We start from the raw sequence: 21,269 nt of genomic DNA, 5'->3' as shown, positions 1-21,269 counted from the left end.
TGGTGAGGGTGATGGTGATGATGGTGTCATAATTGCAGAGAATCTCTGGAGCAGCTACCTGACGAAAGGTGAAATACTTGAGAAGCCGTCTTTGCGCTCGGTTGATGGGGGAGGCACTCTGAACCAGCAGTATGTCCTGTCTGACATCACCACTTCTTTTACCCTTCTTGTGGGCATATTTTTCCCTTCTGTCACTGGTAAGTGCCCGTGTTGCTCGAGCTCTCCATTCAGCGTGGCTTCAAAACCAAGCCATATTAGAAGGGTAGATTAGTTAGCTGTGAGGCCTACATTTGGACACCTGAAGATTTCAACTGCAGTTTCTCAACTTTGGTAAAAGGAGCTTGATCGTGGCCGGATTAAGACCAGCAGAGGGGCGAGATTCAGATTTATTGTGCCTTTTCCCCCCAAGTTGAACCAACTCTGCTTCACTCAGTTAATGTTTAATTTTATCGAAGCAATGGTTCCTCTGCCAAAAGCTTTACATAAAATACCAGTCAGCACTGTTCCTCGTTATTACTTTATTCAGTCACATAAATGTACATTCCAGAAATATACCAACTCTTTGTTTAAATGGTATTGTTTTCATAGGAATCATGGCTGGGTCCAATCGTTCAGGGGACCTAAAGGATGCCCAGAAATCTATTCCCATCGGTACCATCCTGGCTATTCTCACCACCTCCTTTGTGTGTATCCTTTGCAAGCAGCTGGAGGCACCTCCAGACAACCCGCCTCCTTGCATTCCATTCCTTCTAAAATCAGTTTAATAGGAAATGGAGTTTGGCAAGGGCTACTTTGCATAGTTTTAGAATCATTTTGACACAAGCCTGGACATGTTTACCTATTTGTGAATCTGGAGCTTGCAGAGAACTAGCAAACATTTTCTGTTGCTCTTTTAGGCAAGTGTCTGGGTAGAGCAGAGTTTCCCAACTTTAAAATATCTGGATTTCAACTGGTAGGATTCCTGAGCCAGCATGCTGGCTGGGGAATTGGGTCAAGCCCAAGCATCTTAAAAGTTGTTAAGGCTGAGAAACACTGATGTAGAGATAGCTGTCAGAAAATCATCTTCCTCTTGGATAACGTTCATCATTCTTGACCAAAGAGAATGTCTTGTTTTATGTTCTGGAATTTGGACCCCTTTAATAATGCCAGAAGGGACGCGGTAGCTCAGTGGGTTAGGACGCTGAACTTGTCGATCGGAAGGTCGGCAGTTTGGCGGGTCGAATCCCGAGTGCCGCGTAGCAGAGTGAGCGCCTGTTACTCGTCCCAGCTTCTGCCCACCTAGCAGTTCGAAAGCACGTAAAAATGCAAGTAGAAAAATAGGGACCACTCCGGTGGGAAGGTAACAGCGTTCCGTGCGCCTTTGGCGTCTAGTCATGCCGACCACATGACCACGGAAGACGTCCTCGGACAAGCGCTGGCTCTTTGGCTATGAAACGGAGATGAGCACCGGCCCCTAGAGTCGGAAACGACTAGCACGCATGTGCGGGGGAACCTTTACCTAATAATGCCAGTGTGCTGCTTTAACAAATCCCAGATGTTTGGGGGCACATTGAACCCAGAATCCTCTCTAGTGAAGATGACGGCTTTGTTGCCTTGAAATTATGTTTCCTCATCCACAGATACAAAGCTACTGGCAAGGAAATATATCAAAGCTGTTTACAGTTTCAGCCCTGTAGTTCATCTTGCCCTGATACCAGGACCGTGCCTTTGCTTGGCAGATTCCTGGCTGGAATATGTTAGGATTAATAAGCAAGGGAAGAGTACTGACTTGATACAGTTACTTACGTGAAGACTAGCTGTTCATTTTTACTACATTGTTCTTTGCACAAAATTAACTTTGACTCTTGCCACATTAGATCTTAGCAACGTAGTGCTGTTTGGGGCATGTGTGGAAGGCGTTGTACTCAGGGACAAGTAAGTAGTAGTACCTTGGCTTTCTTTTAATTTTGTAATTTTCCATTAGTAGACACTGCTTGTATATTTTTCTGGGTGCATGTTGTGTTGGCTATAAAGAGCCATGGTGGCGCAAAGAGCTGTGGTAGTGCAGTGCTTAGAATGCAGTATTGCAGACTAACTCTGCATTTCCTCTGCCAGGAGTTCGATCCTGACCAGCTTAAGGTTGACTCAGCCTTCCATCCTTCCGAGGTCGGTCAAATGAGGACCCAAATTGTTGGGAGCAATAGGCTGACCCTGTAAACCGCTTAGAGCTGTAAAGCACTGTGAAGCATAAGTCTAAGTGCTATTGCTATTGTTATAAAGTTCCTTTGTGGTCAACATCTGGAATGTTAGATACATGCTTCTTTTTTTAAGCTGGATATTTGTGATTAAAGTTAGTTTGGAGTATCGGTTAAGGCGTCAGGATAGAGACCAGGAGTTAGATCTACCTTAGGCACAAAACCAGCTGGGTGACCTTGGGCTAGTCCCACACTCAACCTTAGGAAGCAGACAAAGTCAAATCACGTATGAAAAATATTGCCAGGAAAACTCCAGAGATCAGGTAGTTGCCAGTACTCAAAGGCAGGTGTGTGTGTGTGTGCATACACATAAATTGTGGTTAGCATTTTATTTTGCTTCTGTTCCATGGCTTGGATCTAGTTAGAATGCAATTATATATCTGTTTTACTAGGAATTAAGTCTCATTGAAGTTGCTTTAAATACTATTTGATAAATAGCAACGATAAAGAAGGATCCTCATCCTTCTATCCTCCTTACGAACTTTCCAGATACATTAGGATAATCTCTGTGTGAGAGAAGTTACTCGACTAGATCGGCTTTTTGGACCTGATCCAGCAGATCTCTTCTTAGATATAGGAGCGTGCACTATGAATTGTATTATTTCCACTGGAATCCAAAGATTTTTGCAATCAGTGTGTATGGAGCCATCCATATAGTAGAATATATAATTTCTTTTTCTAGCTTGCTTCAGGTGCACTTCTGAAGCCTTAAGGATTCCATTTAACAATGCTCATTGTTGTGTCTATCCAATAGATTTGGCGACACAGTAAAGAGGAACCTGGTGGTGGGGACACTCTCCTGGCCGTCCCCTTGGGTCATTGTCATTGGTTCGTTCTTCTCCACATGTGGAGCTGGCCTGCAGAGCCTCACAGGTGCACCCCGACTACTGCAGGCTATAGCAAAGGACAACATTATACCCTTCCTGCGGGTGAGTGGACCTATTCTGCTCTCAGATAGGGAATATCTAAGGGTTAAACCATACTCTCTCTGGCTTCTCTCACACATGCATTCATTTTAGGTTTTTGGCCATGGTAAAGCTAATGGGGAGCCCACCTGGGCTTTGCTTCTGACAGCGGGCATAGCAGAACTTGGGATCTTGATTGCCTCCTTGGACATGGTAGCCCCTATCCTCTCCATGTAAGTGCCATCTTTCTTGTGGGTTGGGGGGGTCCCAAGGAAACACACGTTGCTGACACCACCAGATGCTTTTCTAGGTTCTTCCTGATGTGTTACCTCTTTGTCAACCTAGCCTGTGCCTTACAAACCCTACTACGCACCCCTAATTGGAGACCACGCTTCCGGTACTACCATTGGTAAGAACACTCTTCTACCTAATTGTTGAAAAGGGAGGGGGCGCAAATAGATGCAGAAGACAAACAAGGTGGGGGAATTTAGACACCTAATTCCTACCGTGTTTCCCCAAAAATAAGACCGGATCTTATATTAATTTTTGCTCCAAAAGATGCAGTAGGGCTTATTTTACGGTTAGGGGTTATATTTGGGGAAATACGGTACTAAATGCATCTGTCTGGCTGACAATCTTAACTGGGGCTTATTTTGGGGGTAGGGGTTATATTACAAGTGTCCTGAAAAATCATGCTAGGGCTTATTTTCCAGTTGGGTCTTAGTTTTGGGGAAACACGGTATATATAGGCCAGTAGTCTACAGATTATATGTAAGAGGGCAATGAGGGTCAATAAAATCTGAGTTGCTAATATTCTCTTTGGTTGAATTCTAGCTCCCATGGTCTTTAGGAAGCTATGTTGTGTGTACCCTTCTCCTTCCAATTTCTCTCCCCATAGGATACTCTCCTTCATGGGCATGAGTATCTGTGTGGCGCTCATGTTCATCTCTTCCTGGTATTATGCAATTATTGCAATGGTGATAGCTGGCATGATCTACAAATATATTGAATATCATGGGTGAGTGTCCCTGAACTGTTTTGGATTCGTTCTGTGTGGCGTCTGCTCAGTGAGGATTTTCTTGCAGTTAGATTTAACTCCCTCCCAAACCCTGATCCTAATCCTGCCCTAACTTAATGATAAGCAGCTGGATTCTGCAGGGTCGCCTGAATACATTTTTGCTCTGCCTGCAACGATTCCGGAAAGGATAAGTCTTTTTTGTTTGACCAGACTGTGCTTCCCTTGCAGGGCTGAGAAAGAATGGGGAGATGGCATCCGTGGCTTGTCTCTGAGTGCAGCCCGTTTTGCTTTGCTGCGCCTTGAGGAAGGGCCACCCCACACCAAAAACTGGAGGTAGGGAACTTACTGACTGCTTTTGGACTCTTGTTGTCTCAACATGGGACAGTGCTGCATAGAAAATGCATATTCAAATTCAGAATAGAGGTGGAAGGGACCTCGGAGGTCTTCTAGCCTAACTTCCCCGCTCAAGCAGGAGTCTCCATTTCAAAAGTGACTGTCCAGTCTCTTCTTAAAAACCTCCATTGATGAAGGACCCACAACTTCTCAAGGCAAGCTGTTCCACCGGTTCATTGTCCTCACTGTTAGGAAGTTTCTCCTTAATTCCAGCTTGCTTCACTCCTTGGTTTAGTTTCCATCCATTGTTTCTTGTCCTGCCTTCTGGCGCTTTGGAAAATAAGGTGACCCCCCTCCTCTTCTTTGTGGCAGCCCCTGAAATACTTGGAATACTGCTATCATGTCACCCTTAGTCCTTCTTTTCTCTAGACTGGCCATACCCTACGGGTGAGATTCAAGGTGCTGGTTATGACCTACAAAGCCCTACAGGGCATGGGTCCGGATTACCTACGGCAGCACCTGCTGCCGGCATCAACTTCCCTCCGTCCAGTGCGCTCCCACAGAGAGGGCCTCCTCAGGGTGCCTCCGATCAAAGAATGTCGATTGGTGGCCCCCAGGGGGAGGGCGTTCTCTGTGGGCGCGCCAGACCTATGGAACCGCTTGCCGGTTGAGCTCCGGATGGCCCCCGACCTTCGCTCCTTCCGGCGGGATCTAAAAACTTATTTATTTGAACAATCTGGCCTGGTCTGATGGGTTTGGGGTTGGATTTAAACAAGTTTTAACACATTTTTAGTATTGTATTTTTGGGCATAATTATTTAATTCTTTTTAATCTCTTTTTTAACTTTTGTATTTACATTTTTGATATTTATTGCCCTGTACACCGCCCTGAGTCCTTCGGGAGAAGGGCGGTATAAAAATTAATTAATTTAATTTAATTTTAATTTAATTTAATAACACTTATATACCGCCCTTCTCCCTGAGGACTCAGGGCGGTTCACAGGGCAGAATAAAATAGCGAATACAAACATTAAAACAGGATTAAACAATAGCCCTAGTTAAGAACAATATAAATACAACGCTAAAAACCCCCAGAAAAATTAAAAAGCGAGAGATAAAACAACCCCAACACTCCCCCTCAGGCTAGGCCGGCTTGTACAAACAGAATAATAAATAAATAAATACATACATACATACATACATACATACATACATACATTCCCAAATCCTGCAATTGTCCTTCATATGGTTTAGCCTCCAGGCTTTTAATCATCTTAGTTGCTCTTCTCTGAACTTTTTCTAAAGTCTCAACAACTTTTTTGTAAATGCGTTGACCAAAACTGGATGCAGTATTCCAGGTGTGGTCTTATTAAGGTTTTATAAAACGGAATACTTACACGTGCAGATTTACATGCATTATTTGCTGCGATATAAATTCTTAATGTCTCTGTGATGTTGGGCAAAAGTCTAAATTCATCTGCTCCTTCATCTTACATACGTGGGTTGGGCTTCCATTTCTCTCCCCTAGGCCACAACTGTTGGTGTTGCTAAAATTGGATGAGGATCTACATGTGAAGCATCCACATCTGCTCACCTTTGCTTCTCAGCTGAAAGCTGGCAAAGGACTCACTATTGTAGGCTCGGTCATGGTGGGCAACTTCCTGGAGACTTACAGCGAAGCACTGGCTGCTGAACAGGTGAGACTTCGTGGAAGTGCAATCGGGTGCCACCGATTAAGATAGGAGGCTACAAAAAGGGCAGCTGTCAGTATGAAACAGAGCTTTTGGATAATTAGAGAGAAGAAAAATAGGGAAATAGTTGATATTTAATCTTTCTGTTTGTTCAGCGATGTGTCTTCTCCAGCTAGCATGTGTCTTCCAAAGGTTCAGGTACGAAGGTGCCTTTTTCATTCGGGCTACCTGAAATCTTTTAACTGGATATATAGTGAGGATTTGAATCCTTTGCATACGAAACAGATGCTTTGAACTGAGTAACGAATCACTTCTTATAAGAACTTGCTTTGCAAAGTCCTAAAACTGAATTTTTGGGGGAACAAGTTCCAATAAGTAACCAACACAAACCAAATGCTAAATTAAGGTAGGTAAAGGTAAAGGTTCCCCTGCACATGCGTGCTAGTCGTTTCCGACTCTAGGGGCCAGTGCTCATCTCCGTTTCAAAGCCGAAGAGCCAGCGCTTGTCCGAGGACGTCTCCGTGGTCATGTGGCCGGCATGACTAGACGCCAAAGGCGCACAGAACGCTGTTACCTTCCCACCATAGTGGTCCCTATTTTTCTATTTGCATTTTTACGTGCTTTCGAACTGCTGGGTTGGCAGAAGCTGGGACAAGTAACAGTAACAATTCAGGTAGACATACATTTTATATTAAAAGGTGTACATAAGCGAACTAGCTTCTGCTGCTGCTCTCTTATCTTAGTATGGTTTTCCCATAAGGGAATCTGGTTTCAAAGATGGTTGGGAAAAAATGTTTTAGAGCGCTATGATAGGTAAGGCAGTCACTCGTTGTGTTTTTGTTAAGCCGGGTTTTCCAAGCTTGCCAGAGTAATCTGAAATGGGATTTTTAGCATGAAGCATAAACTAGAATGTTGTGTTTTGTCAACCTGGGTTTTATGTGTTGGATGGTGCCTGTTCTGTACCAGCCTGCTACCGGCCCTGCAGAAAAGGCAGGGACAACCCCTTTTACAAGAAGGCAAGAGGCTGGAACTAAGCCTGCCAAATTTATGGATACAAAAGCAAACAGAACAAGACACGAACCATGAAACAGGAGCTATTCAAGCGGTTGCCTTCAGCAAAGAAGCCCTCCCACGCATTCCCCTTTTATACAGTTCAGGGCGTGGCTTCTCTCTGCCTCCTTCCGAGGTGCCCCATTGCCTTCCTCTGTTTACTCCTGATTGACTGCCTCCTGCGTCGGGCATCCTTGAACAGGGCCAGCTGTGGGTCATCTTCATCCACGCTGTCAGGCTCACACAGCTGGGTCTGCGTCGTGACCAGGTGGGAGGAGCCTGGCTGAGGGCTCTCATCAGCAAGCTCTCCAACCCCCTCAGCAACCTCTCCAACACCCCCCTCCTCCTCCTCCTCTGAGTCGTCCGACCCAACTGCCGAACCCACAGGCTGACCCTGAATCACAACAGTGCCATCATAAGGTCAACAGGAATTTATCTGCTTCCACCATGAAGCTGTTGCTTTGTCTTGTGATTGTATCTGGCCCAAACCCAAATATGAAAATAAGAGATTGCTTGTGTCAGGACAAGCAATCTCTGAGATATATTGATTCAGTTTATATTATAGTATTAGTAGCATCTAATAGTCTACAGGTAATCCTTAACTTACAACCACAATTGAGCCCAAAATGTCTGTTTCTAAGCGAGACAGTTGTTAGTGAATTTTGCCCCATTTTGCAGTCTTTCTTACCATAGTTGTTAAGTGAATCACTGCAGATGCTAAATTAGTAGCACGGTTGTTAAGTGAATGTGGATTCCCCCATTGACTTTGCTTTGATCACATGACCCTGCACATTGCAACCATCATAAATATAAACTAGTTACCCGGCATCCAAATTTTGATCACGTGACCATGGGGATGCTGCCACGGTCGTGTGAAAAATGGTCATCAGTCCCTTTTTTCAGTGTGGTTGTAACTGAATGGTCACTAAACAAACCGTTGTAAGTCAAGGTTTACCTGTACATTACAGATTCTTGCTCTTCTTCAGAATGAAATCATCAGATAATCCATTTCCAGAAATGAGCATCTGTTTCCTTAAGGGTCCTGCTGCAAACTGTCTAATGTAGGGGCCCCCAGTCTTTTGGGCCTCAAGGGCCAGTTCTACGGAGAGAGTTTTTTCCATGGACCGGGGTGTGGTTTCGCATGCTGCCTGCATCCCGCAGATGGGTCTTTGCTTGTTTGCGTGGCCCAATTTCTGGCATGCCGCAGACCGGTGCTGGTCTATGGACCGGGGATTGGGGACCCCTGTTCTAATGAATGATCCTATCCACACATTATGTTCAAGTCTGAAGGACCATCTTTAGATGCAAATCATCATAGCTCTACATTACACTGAAGTTTCTGTTTGCAATGCCGAGTAGCTTTCTGCAGCGTGACCTTTAAGCAGCTTTATGTTATGTTATTTCAGCTTTATGTTACGTTATTTCAGACCATCAAACATCTAATGGAGGCAGAACGTGTGAAAGGTTTCTGCCAGATCGTGGTGGCTGCCAAGGTGCGGGAGGGCATCTCCCACCTCATTCAGTCTTGCGGACTGGGTGGTATGAAGCACAACACCGTGGTGATGGGCTGGCCGAACGCCTGGCGTCAGAGTGAGGATGCCCGTGCTTGGAAGACTTTTATTGGTACGGTTTCCCTACGGGGCAAGATCCTTGGGGCAAGAGGTCAGAAGAGTCAACTGAACATAATTGCATGAGTTCCTCTTCCTGTTCTCCAGGCACTGTCCGCGTGACTACAGCTGCCCGCCTGGCCTTGCTCGTGGCAAAGAATGTGGCTTTTTTCCCTAGCAACGCGGAGCCCTTTTCCGAGGGCAACATTGATGTCTGGTGGATTGTGCATGATGGAGGGATGTTGATGCTCCTCCCCTTCCTTCTCAAGCAGCACAAGGTGGTAATGGGCGGGCATTGCTGAGATACAGAGTAGACATTAAAGTGATAAGTGGAGTTGCTGATTCCCCTTCTCCTTGCTTCAAAGGTGTGGCGTAAATGCAAAATCCGCATCTTTACAGTAGCCCAACTGGAGGACAATAGCATACAGATGAAGAAGGATCTGGCCACCTTCCTGTATCACCTACGTATTGAGGCAGAGGTGGAAGTGGTAGAAATGGTGAGTGACACAATACTGTGGGGATTAGAAACATTTCTTAACCGTAGCAATAGCACTTAGACTTATATACCGCTTCACAGTGCTTTACAGCCTTCTCGAAGTGGTTTACAGAGTCAGCATATTGCCCCCAACAGTCTGGGTCCTCATTTTACTGACCTTGGAAGGATGGAAGGCTGAGTCAACCTTGAGCAGGTCAGGATCGAACTGCCAAAATGCTGGCAGACAGCAGAATTAGTCTGCAATACTGCATTCTAACCACTGTGCCACTACGGCTCCATCTAATAGATAGAGACATATCTAATGGGGAAAGAAGAGACATATGCAATGGATATAAACATATCCAATAAGGATAAAGGGATTGGAGGTATACAGGTAGTCCTTGATTCACAACCATAATTGAGCCCAAAATTTCTGTGGCTAAGTGAGACATTTGTTATGGGAGTTTTGTCCCATTTTATGACCTTCCTTGTCACTATTGTTAAGGGAATCACTGCAGTTGTTAAGGTAGTAACATGGTTGTTAAGTGAATCTGGCTTCCCCATTGACTTTGCTTGTCAGAAGGTTGCAAAATGTGATCACATGACTCCAGGACACTGCAACCATCATAAATATGAGTCAGTTGCCAAGCATCCAAATTTTGATCACACGACCATAGGCCTGCTGTAATGGTCGTTAAAGTGTGAAAAAGGGTCATAAGTCACATTTTCAGTGCCATCGTAACTTTTTATGGTCACTAACTGAATTGTTGTAAGTCAAGTGCTACCTGTACCTAACGGACAGAGACATATTTAATTGGGAAAAAGGGATTAGAAACACATCTAATGGATAGAGATATATCCTATGAGGAAAAAGGGATTAGGGATATATCTAATGTACAGAGATATATTTAATGGGACAGAAGGGTTTAGAGACATATGAGGATCAAAAACAGATGTTTAAAAAAATATGGAAATAGGCTGGCTAATCTTATTTTACCCAGAATGCCTGTAGACATGCATATTCCTAGAGAAGTCCCTCTATGCAGATGTGCCATTGGTTGAAATCTGGCAAAAGTTTATGAGTGAAGGAAGAATGTTGGGACATAGCCAGAGGTTGGGAAGGTTTCCAGTATCAGCTGTCCCTTCTTTTCTCTTGCAGCACGACAGTGACATCTCTGCCTACACATATGAGCGCACTTTGATGATGGAGCAACGTTCCCAGATGTTGCGCCAAATGCGTCTCTCTAAAACAGAACGAGAACGTGAGGTGAACCGGGCTGAAACAAAGGTGGGAGAAAATAGGTTGAAAAGAGCAGCCGATTTCGGTTTCCTTTTCACTAAAGCGTCAGTGATGCCACCCTTATAGGCCCAGCTTGTGAAAGACAGGAACTCAATGTTGCGGCTGACCAGCATTGGCTCAGATGATGATGAAGAGACTGAGACCTACCAGGAGAAGGTGCACATGACCTGGACCAAGGACAAATATATGGCTTCTCATGGACACAAACTCAAGACCCTGGAGGGTTTCCAAGATCTGCTCAATATGCGTCCGTAAGATGTCAATTCCTGGGTTATTTCTAATATATACTTCTACTGTCATTAAACTCTTCCTAATTACCGTATTTTTCGGACCATAAGACGCACCGGACCATAAGACACACCCAGTTTTAAGAGCAGGAAAACAAGAAAAAAAATTCTTTCTCCCTCTCTCTTTCTCTCCCTCCCTCTCCCATTGTTCCTTCCTTCCTTCCTTCCTTCCTTCCTTCCTTCCTTCCTTCCTTCCTTCCTTCCTTCCTTCCTTCCTTCCTTCCTTCCTTCCCTCTTTGTCCTTCCCTCTCTGCATTAGAGCAGTACCCGCGGAGGCGGCCCTGCAGCCCGGCTTTCTCTTGCAGAAAGCAAGCTGAAACGGAGTGAGGAGATTGCCAGAAATGCGAATCGGCCGATCTCGCGCTCCTGCAAACTCCCTCGCTCGGTTTCAGCTTCCCTTGCTACAAGAGAAAGCAAGCTGAAACAAGGCAGATTGCAGCAGCGCGAGATCAGCCGATTCGCATTCCTGGCAATCTCCTCACTCCGTTTCAGCCTGCTTTCTCTTGTAGCAATGGAAGCTGAAACCGAGCGAGGGAGAGTGCAGGAGCGTGAGATCGGCGTTTCTCAGCACGTGCCGATTCGTGCTCCACTTGCAGAGGTTGGGGCTGGCCATATGGATCACCTTCGGACCATAAGACGCACCCTCGTTTCCCCCCCCCACTTTTGGGGGAAAAAAGTGCGTCTTATGGTCCGAAAAATACGGTAGTTGTCCACCATTCTGCTTCCAAACTCTTCTTGGAAAGTGACACACAACCTAACCTAACCGTAACTCTGATCTTACCACTGTTCATCTATTCTAAGTGATTTGTTTTGCTTTTTCCACCGTAGATCCCATTATTTCCCACAAGTAATGCTCTCCATCTTCACCACCTACCCGAGTTCTTCCTTTATTTATTTCTTATGGCCTTAGTACATAACACCATTAGTGCACAATATTCACAAAATCAGCATACAAGATGTGTATCAAAATATGAAAAAACTAGTACAGGGAATTATTTTAAAAACACACAATACGAATGATGACTAGAATTATGAATAAAATTAAATTATGTACGAGTAGTTAGTAGAGTGACTAAGCCTATGGCTGGATATCTAGATCATTTAGCCATTGGGACAGCAGAACCCTCAAAATGGTGTAGTTCTTGCAGGAATCCTGGGAACCTTCTGAGGGATCATTCCGTTGCAATATGATGTAAAGTTTGCAGGACGTTCCCGGGTCACAGTATAATCAACCAACCCCCATTTGTATTTCCAATATTGGCACCTGCCATGGTTGGTCTGTATTCGGTTGAACGTTGTCCAACTGTTTTTCCTTGGAAGATCAAAACTGGAGGGGCATTGTAGTGGATCAGACATCAAGTTAAACAGATCTGGCTTAGAAGTTGCCCCTTAGAAATTCTTGCTATTACTTTCAGTTTGCTTTTTTGCAATGACCATGTCATTCCCTGTTCTTTTAGGAAGGACCCGTGCTTGTCTCTCTAATCCATGAATACCTTATTTGCTCACCAGCCAATCCTAGGCTGCAGATTAGATATCCTGGTAAAGCTTGTTGTATGGATACATTTTGTATGGGCCCCGGTCTTGCTAATATTCTTTTTCCTACCCCCAACTTAGGGATCAGTCTAACGTGCGGCGTATGCACACGGCTGTTAAGCTCAATGAAGTTATTGTCAACAAGTCCCACGAGGCCAAGCTTGTGCTGCTTAACATGCCTGGGCCACCACGAAACCCCGAAGGTGATGAAAATTGTATCCTTTTCTCCTGGGCACAGGAAGGAGTGGAGATGGCTGTGTTGTGTTGTTCCTTTGACTCTTTTCCACCTGCAGATATGGAATTCCTGGAGGTCCTCACCGAGGGGCTGGAGCGTGTGCTGCTTGTACGGGGCGGAGGCAGCGAGGTCATCACCATCTATTCCTAGAGGATGGGAGGTCTTCCTCCTGACGACCCGAGTTCAAATTGATACTTGCTTCCTACCTGTTCCCATGTGCCACTTGGATCTCCCAAGGAGACCAGCTATTACCGCCACATTTATTTGCTTTCATTTCTCGTGGCAATTCAGGGTCTTCAGAATTGGGTGTTTTCCCCCCAGTGTTTGGAGGATGGATAGTTGGCAGCTTTTTCAGCTTCCATCGAGTTAGAGCTACACGCTAGAACCTTCACCGGCTTGTTGCGAGAGGGAAATTAGAGATAGGTAGGAAATCGCTCTGTCAGCCCTCTCAAGAAATGTAGGAGCCGTGTGGCGAGTAGTAATTCCTGCAGGGCATTAAGAGGAGCAAAAAGATCAGGAAAGGAGTGACAGGATCCATCAGCTGGAACAGCAGGTTTGGCCCAGCTGGAGAAGCTGTTACTTGTTATTATCATGTTAAGAGGAACGAGAAGGGAAAGGAGAGAACTGTTGGGTGACTTAGAAGAAGGGAAATCCATCCTTCCTTGTTCTATTTTCTCCTGGTCAGCACCAGAGTCTCTTTGCTTTCCTTCCCACTGAAATCAAGGCCATAATAAGCACTTAGAGAGTTGGAAGTCACTTTTCAGTGTGCTTAAAACCCTGATCCCTTGTGGTAGGGGTAGGCAACCTCGGCTCTTTTATGACTCATGGACTTCAACTCCCAGAATTCCTGAGTCAGCATAGCTGACTCAGGAATTCTGGGAGTTGAAGTCCATGAGTCATAAAAGAGCCGAGGTTGCCTACCCCTGCCTTGTGGTACTCTGAGAATCAGATACACTGTTTGTCGACAAGGCGAGAGAATGGCTGATCCCCAAGTTAGGGTGGAAGCAGCATGTTGATGGAGAAACATCTTTTCCATCTGGCCTTTGCACTTCTACCGAGTCAAGGAAACTAGCAGCTGCCTTTTCCTCTTTTTACTGATATTCTGTAGAACCAATTGCTAGGCACACTCTGTACTTACAGAGCTGACATACTTTCTTCTTACTCACCGATGGGGACAGGATTTCTATCCTGAAGAACAGGGTTTGCTGATTTTCCAAATTACCCTCTTTGCTTTTGAAGAGGTCCACCTCTTCCCTCCAAGCTTGGATGAGAAGAAAATTAATGCCACATCTTCTGTGCCAAGCAAGATTGCTCCCTTCGATGTCAGTGACAAGGATATACAGCTTGCTTTGATAAGTGTTGGGATGGAGTTTTTCCCCTTACCTCTACAGAAGCAAACTTAGGGAAAGGTGCTTTGTCTATTTTGTCCTATCTAATTTCAAGGATGGATGTCTCCCTCCTCCTGGTACCTCTTGCTCAAGAATAGAATACAGGGACCACTCCCTCGGGGTAGCCTTAAAAGACACATCTCAAGCCTCTCATTTTATTCTTTAAAAGAGAATTTCACAGACATCTCTTATTTTGGCTGAGACTTTTTTTAATTTATTTAGGGTGCAACCTTGTTTACATCGCATCGGATTGGGAGTGTGATTTTTTTTTTGCTTCTTGAATTATGTAAAGAATAAACATTTTATATACAATTTTTATTTTAGTAGTTGTGCATAATTGGCTCCACTTGCTCATGTATTCATTATGTAACATTCATCCACTTTACAGCCTTGGCGTCATTTATAAAAAGCAGTTAAAAAAATAGTGGCATATGTTTACATTTTACACACAGGAAAACCTACATTTAGTGGTCTAGTTCATGGAAACATGACTCTGAGACTAATGTGAACAGGCTATTGTAGAACAAGTTTTACCATTTTTCCCCAGTAAATTTGTATTAGTGGCTTAAGAATTGGGTAACGTACATGAATATTGGAGTAGCTATTTGTTCTCCACTGTAAAAGAGTCTGTGCATTTTACTCCATTAGTCGTTGCTCACTATAAGGGGTGGCACTCATCTCCATTTCAAGGCCATTGAGCCAGAAAATGTCTAACGACATTTTCAGTGTCACGTGGCCACCGAAGTGGTACCTATTTACTTACATTTTCATGCTTCCAAACTGCTAGGTTTATTTATTTATTTGATTTGTATACCGCCCTTCTCCCTAAGGACTCAGAGCGGTGAACAGTGACATAAATGTCAAAAAGCACAAATACAGAAAATTGAAAATAAATTAAGCCCTACTGCCCAAATGTAGAAGATAAGTTAAAATCACAATTAAAATTAAACCCGTCAGACCAGACTGGATTGCTTAAATAGATATGTTTTTAGATCGCGTCGGAAGGAGCGAAGGTCGGGAGCCATCCGGAGCTCAACCGGTAAATGGTTCCATAGGTCAGGCGCGCCCACAGAGAACGCACTCCCCCTGGGAACCACCAAGCGGCATTCTCCGAACGGTTGGCAGAGTTGGGACGGGAGCTCCTGTGGTGCTTGGGTTTCGAACCTGGGCTGCCGGCTTTTCAGCCAACATGCCCAACATCTTAACTGCTGAGCCACTGGACTGTCCCACTGTTCTCCTTGAAGCTTTCAAAAATTTTTGTTGATGGTTCATATGTAATTGATACAAGAGATCATCCAGCAGATGCCTATACCCTTTTTAGTTGGCTTTAGGATAACAAAACCAAAATTTTATCAAGAATTACAATTAGCAATGAATTACTTTTACATTCAGGTCAGACTATACATGCATTCAGCCTAGAACTCTTAGCTTTGAGATTGGAGTGCTGCAGATGCCTTTCTGGGCCACCTGTTTCTGCATAATTTTCAGATAAGTGAAGCACTCAGTATATAACCTGGGTCATCTTGCAATGTTGGGTACTTCCTAGTATTATATACATATTATAGGAAAATGGATTTTCTGATGGTAGAACTTCAGTGAAACACTAAACACATTTAAAAGTTAACATTTTTATTTTGCTTTTTAACAGAGAGGAAATTTACTAAGGCAAGTATTTTGCTTCAGCTCCTCCAAAACATATCAGTCCTTGTTCTGGATAACATTCTGTAAATGCTTCCTACTGTTCCACAATGCAGCAACATGCACTTAAAATCCAGCATGTTTTGGAGTCGACAGAAGGAAGAATAATTCACAATAGCAAGGCAGACACCTAGAGCAGCAGTTGATTTCTGGAAATGGGGTCAGGTCATAAGATTAGACCCCCGCCTGTATACTCCATACGCTAGGCAGAAGACAGAAAATACTGTGAGTCACAAACCACAAGTCAGCAATTTGATAATTAGGCTACCCTTAAACAGGATTAGCAGAGACTCAAAAGAGTTTAAACAGAGACTAAGCAAGAGAATTGTTAAAAACCTGGATTAGATCTGGGTTCTTGTAAATCGTCTAATACTGCCCTTTTGTGAAGTTAAGAGGGCAAAGACTTGAGAGCTTTGATCCAAGAAATCTGTCCTGTACACCACCTTCCCCTTTCCTCAGCAATACACACAACCTAGTGAGATGACCCAAGGGAGGAGAGTTCATACAGTTCACACTTACCTCAGGTGGTTCAATAAAAGCCAGCCAGTCAGAAGCATGAGTTGGCAGCAGCCCCATTGACTGGCACTTGTAAACAGCCAAGGCCAATCCTAACAGGTTGCCAATTAAATACACCAGTCCCTGAAGAAACTTCTGACTTGAGCTTTCAAGTAGCTTAAAGGCTGTGGGGATAATACAAAAGAAGTTAAGGTACCACTGTGAACTATGAAACACTACACAGCACACTAGCTGATAGCGCTGGGTAGAAAAGCCCGTTTGGGGATATGGTTGTCAACTGAATAATCTTTCCAGAATGAGATTTGGGAATCTGTTATTAAAATGCTAATATAAAGCATAATTTATCAAGGAGTAGGAAATATAAAGTCAATCTTACTAAGTGAATTTTTACCATTGGAGATTAAGCTGCTTTGCACTTTGTCCTAATGACAACTCTGAAGCCAAGCACAAATCTAGATATGGATCTTAATCAGAGGGATTGTTTTGCACCTAGCAATCCCCTTTTCTTTATAAGCCTCTAGAATAGATGTCCCAAATCCATCTAGCAAATGTTCCTCATTCACGTTATTGTTCCTGGACTGCCTTAGTTTAGCATAACCTAGTGTATGTAGCATTTACTTATTTGTATGTGTAAACTGCCCACTCAACAGAGTTCCAGTATTCCCATTTTAAAAAAAGAGAAAGCCGTTCCAAGTATCCTATTTTTGAAATTGTTCAAACTGTACTTTGGAACACAACTAAGACTATCAGTTTTTTTCTTCGAGTTGGAATAACAGCCCCACAAAAGAGAAAATGGAAAAAAAAGTGGGATATAAGAAGGCTTTGGATGGTGATACAAAGAGACTTACTAGCAGAGATGGACATTAGTGCTTGGATGGGCCTCCAGGCCATCATACAGACCATCATGGTGGGGAAGATAGAAATTGTATTCCCTGCCATATACATGATGAACAGGTTCATAGGTATTTGCTTCAAGGGACCGAGAGCAATATCCCAGCAGCGCTAAAACATTTAAGGAAGAAAAATAGAATTCAATAAGCAAAGTCTATACAGTCTAGTTCTACGTTTTGAACAGCTATAGGCATTTCTACGACCAGCTCATCCATTTTCTCTCCAGGACATTACCTTTTCAACCAGGATGCGATCTGTCTCCTGAACGCTTGTGTCAGGCACCTGCTTATCTGAATAGCCTATAGGGTAGAGGGTGTCTCCTTGGCTGCTGCCACGGTCACTTCGGCCTCTGGCAAAGAAAAGAAATTCCTCATCCAAATGCACATGCCCAACATTTGTGGATTGCCTATGTGAGGAGACATATACAGGGGCTTATCCTAGACACTTACCTACCACCACTGCCTGGACCGCTCAATTCAATGGCCCACTTGAAACGTCGTCCACGATTGGTCACCAATCCCCCTCCGGTGCTCATTGTTGCCTGTAAAAGAGATAATACACACACTAAATAAGACCCTCAATTAAATATTAAAAGAAGTGAGCAGCCTGACCCGTTTGGTCACACATACCATAATCCTGAAGAAACTGCAAGCCTCCTCTTGCATCACTGCCTCCATTCCTTTCAACAGGTATTATAATGTCTCTAGCCAGGTTAACATTGCAATGGAAGCTGGGAACCAAACCTAGCAAGCTCTTGGTTTCATGATTAATACAGATCATCTGTAACTGAGGTTTTTAGTTAAGGGATAATTTAATCTTTTTTAATTGTTTTTTAACTTTTGTATTTTGTACTGTTTGATTTTAAATACCCTGTAAACCGCCCTGAGTCCTTCGGGAAAGGGCGGTATATAAATTTAATAAAATTAAAATTAAATCTAAGCAGCTGACAGTTCACATAAACTCGGATATAGCAGTGTCAACATCATTTTCTCCTAAAACATAAGTAACTACCCTACCCTTCCCATACAATATTTTATTGATTCATTATTTATATCCCACCTTTATTTTTTATATATATATAAACTCAAGGTGATGAAAATATCTAATACCCCTTCTCTTTCCTATTTTCTCCATAACAACCCTTTGGGGCTCAGATAGAGAGTGATTGACCCAAGATTAACCAGCTCTAACTTTCTCCATACTTCATTTGGAACTTTTAATTCCACACCACCACCACCACCCTGCAACAAGGCAACTCTTTTGACACTTCCTATATACATTCTAAAGGTAAAGGTAAAGGTTCCCCTGCACATGCGTGCTAGTCGTTTCCGACTCTAGGGGCCGGTGCTCATCTCCGTTTCAAAGCCCAAGAGCCAGCGCTTGTCCGAGGACATCTCTGTGGTCATGTGGCTGGCATGACTAGATGCCAAAGGCGCACAGAACGCTATTACCTTCCCACCGTAGTGGTCCCTAATTTTCTACTTGCATTTTTATGTGCTTTCGAACTGCTAGGTTGGCAGAAGCTGGGACGAGTAACAGGCGCTCACTGTGCTACATGGCACTCGGGATTTGACCAGCCAAACTGCTGACCACCTGATTGACAAGCTCAGCATCCTAACCCACTGAGCCACTGCGCCCCTTGTGTATCCATTCTAGCATCTTCCTAATACTCTATAATATCCAGTTCTTGCTCTTCCTAACCTACTTTGTCACTTTGAATGTACACTAATCGACACACATTAAAATGAAATTTTGTTGCATACAGCTCTCAAAGGATCACCACTTCTGATATACACTACATAAATATGACAAAAATAAATACAGAATTATACATATACAAACATATATCATATGACACAGAGAAACAACAGTCTAGTTTGGGTTGTCTATACATGTGCATGGAAAGAAAAATGAATCTCGAGTTTACCAGACGGATGGCATAGGGAACAAACCTATTACAGAATCAGGTAATCCTGCTAGAAATACTTCAAAACCTCCTCCCAGAGGGGAGCAATTGAAACAGACCCTAAAGTAGGTGTGTGGGGTCTCTAACAATGCTCTGAGCTCTAAGCACACATAAGCGCTTATAAGCAGCATCCTGAAGACCAGGAAGCGAGCTTCTTATGATCTTCTCGGCTGTCTTTACCATGTATGGACTTTCTTATTCATTATCCCTCTGATTCATTTCCCTGCTCCTCTTCCTTAGCCCATTTGAGCTATAGTATAGTATTTATCAAAGGGACGCGGTGGCTCAGTGGGTTAGGACGCTGAGCTTGTCGATCAGAAGGTCGGCAGTTTGGCGGGTCGAATCCCGAGTGCCGCGTAACAGAGTGAGCACCTGTTACTCGTCCCAGCTTCTGCCAACCTAGCAGTTCGAAAGCACGTAAAAAAAAATGCAAGTAGAAAAATAGGGACTACTACGTTGGGAAGGTAACAGCGTTCTGTGCACCTTTAGTGTCTAGTCATGCCAGCCACATGACCACGGAGACGTCCTCGGACAAGTGCTGGCTCTTCGACTTTGAAACGGAGATGAGCATCGGCCCCTAGAGTTGGAAACGACTAGCACGCATGTGCGGGGGAACCTTTACCTTTACAGTATTTATCATGGAGATACATTCAAGTGCATGGTTAATGGTATAGCTGCTATATCATCAAACATGCATTTGAATCTATCTCCATGATACATAATCAGCATAATATACTGAGGGTTGCAGGTCTATATTTTAAAAAAAAGTCCTGTGTCTATTTTTTAGGAAAAGCATTTGCTCATCATTTATCAGAAACATTTAGAGTTTTTGAAGTACACTGCTGAATTATGCTGAAAATGTACTCCTTGCAGTCTTGGACATAGGATATTTATCTCTAAATCTGAAGCAGAGTGATTTTTGTCTAGTAAAACATGTACATATTAGAGATTAACACATGCAAAAATGCTAAATTTCCAAAGATAAGGATAAAATGGCATTTATGTAACCGTCTACATTGAAACTCATAAAACCAAGTGTTTTCAAGTTCATCTGGGAAGAGTCACAAAAGGGAATTGTTCATTGCAAATGGTGAAACAGCTTCTGCACAGAAATGGGAGATTCTGAATATTGGTGTCTCTAATTTCCTCTCTCATATAAGATGGTGCTCCCTCTACTACCATGCAGTAGCCTGAAGAGAGGAAGATTTAAAAAAAAGAAGAACAGAATAACAGAGTTGGAAAGGGCCTAGTCCAACCCCCTGCTCAGGCAGGAAACCTGGCCTATACCATTTCAGACAAGTGGCTGTCCAATCTCTTCTTAAAAACTTCCAGTGTTGGAGCACCCACAACTTCTGGACGCAAGCCGTTCTGCTCCTTCCCAATGCGGGGTGAAGTTGACCCCCAGAAGAGAAGATTATTGTCCCACAACTCTAATAAAAACTCTCTTTTTTTCCCGATCCTGTAGTCCCTGCAACTGTAATGCCTGGCCATAAATCCCTTTTCTCCAACCTCTATGAGGTCTCGGGGACTGCAGCGGCCAGGATCCCTAACCATTATTTTAATTTATTTTAATTTATTTAATTTATTTCAATTTTTAATTTTAATTTACTGTACAGAGACCTTTAAGTTTTGTTGTTGTTAGCCGCCCTGAGTCCCTCGGGAGATAGGGCGGGATATAAGTCCCATAAATAAATAAATAAATAAAATCATCAGTAGTAGTTGGCCTTGCTGGGAAGCCTGGGAGTTGTAGTCCCTGAAGAGTAGGAAGGCTGTGTGAGAGAGGTGGCAGCTTCAGCCTTTTGAGACGTTGATTAAGTAACGCGAAGTCCAGGAGGGAATTTTTTTTCCCCTCGCTTCTAAGTCACAACAAAACCCCAACCCTAACAAGGCCGGGAAGCCTGGGAATTGTAGTCCACCCGCAAAGCCCCAGGGGGAAAAAAAGCGTTTACACTCACGGTTCGAAAAAGCTGCAGCAGCTGTCTCCGGCTTTTTCGTCACGGCTCTGCGCCACACGGTCCACCTCTGATGACGTCACGAGCAACGCTACGTCCCTTGCTTCCTTCCTTCGTTTCTGAATTCTTAAGTCTCCTCTGCTCCAAATTCCTCCCGCGGAAGAGTTTCATCAGAGAGGATTCAAATCTAG

General features: G+C 43.8%; 3 protein-coding genes across 10 annotated transcripts in view; 1 reads left to right on the top strand and 2 right to left on the bottom strand.

Annotated features, from left to right (window-relative positions):
- SLC12A6 (solute carrier family 12 member 6) overlaps positions 1-14,373 on the top strand; it is a 60,322-nt gene extending 45,949 nt beyond the window's left edge. For 5 of the 7 annotated variants that reach the window (XM_083377640.1, XM_083377642.1, XM_083377639.1 and 2 more), the window contains 16 exons: positions 39-197; positions 589-687; positions 1,857-1,914; positions 2,989-3,163; positions 3,254-3,372; positions 3,450-3,548; positions 4,038-4,157; positions 4,386-4,490; positions 6,018-6,186; positions 8,658-8,853; positions 8,946-9,115; positions 9,203-9,334; positions 10,472-10,600; positions 10,679-10,863; positions 12,514-12,647; positions 12,726-14,373. In XM_083377640.1, the coding sequence (XP_083233766.1) occupies positions 39-197; positions 589-687; positions 1,857-1,914; positions 2,989-3,163; positions 3,254-3,372; positions 3,450-3,548; positions 4,038-4,157; positions 4,386-4,490; positions 6,018-6,186; positions 8,658-8,853; positions 8,946-9,115; positions 9,203-9,334; positions 10,472-10,600; positions 10,679-10,863; positions 12,514-12,647; positions 12,726-12,817 (2,141 nt within the window). In that variant the 3' untranslated portion in view covers positions 12,818-14,373. The remainder of the gene's footprint in view (positions 1-38; positions 198-588; positions 688-1,856; positions 1,915-2,988; positions 3,164-3,253; positions 3,373-3,449; positions 3,549-4,037; positions 4,158-4,385; positions 4,491-6,017; positions 6,187-8,657; positions 8,854-8,945; positions 9,116-9,202; positions 9,335-10,471; positions 10,601-10,678; positions 10,864-12,513; positions 12,648-12,725) is intronic. The other 2 variants (XM_083377643.1, XM_083377641.1) reach the window with 1 other exon arrangement.
- Positions 1-21,269, bottom strand: part of LOC310649375 (uncharacterized protein) — a 403,049-nt gene that overhangs the window by 324,429 nt on the left and 57,351 nt on the right. The gene's annotated exons all lie outside the window — the stretch shown is intronic.
- Positions 15,653-21,230, bottom strand: EMC4 (ER membrane protein complex subunit 4). 2 transcript variants are annotated; one of them, XM_083377812.1, is made up of 6 exons: positions 19,307-19,449; positions 17,610-17,701; positions 17,395-17,509; positions 17,118-17,271; positions 16,273-16,433; positions 15,653-15,955 (listed from the first exon to the last, which is right to left on the bottom strand). In XM_083377812.1, the coding sequence occupies exons 1-6, from the start codon at positions 19,307-19,309 to the stop codon at positions 15,920-15,922; spliced, it is 561 nt and encodes a 186-aa protein (XP_083233938.1). In that variant the 5' UTR covers positions 19,310-19,449; the 3' UTR covers positions 15,653-15,919. The 2 variants fall into 2 exon arrangements, with proteins under 2 accessions (XP_083233938.1, XP_083233939.1); XM_083377813.1 differs by lacking the exon at positions 19,307-19,449 and adding an exon at positions 21,082-21,230 and having other exon boundaries at positions 15,701-15,955.

Source organism: Vipera ursinii, assembly GCF_947247035.1.
Source record: "Vipera ursinii genome assembly, chromosome: Z".
NCBI classification, from domain to species: domain Eukaryota; kingdom Metazoa; phylum Chordata; class Lepidosauria; order Squamata; family Viperidae; genus Vipera; species Vipera ursinii.
Note: the sequence above shows the minus strand (reverse complement) of the source record. Positions and strands in the feature narration are given on the sequence as shown.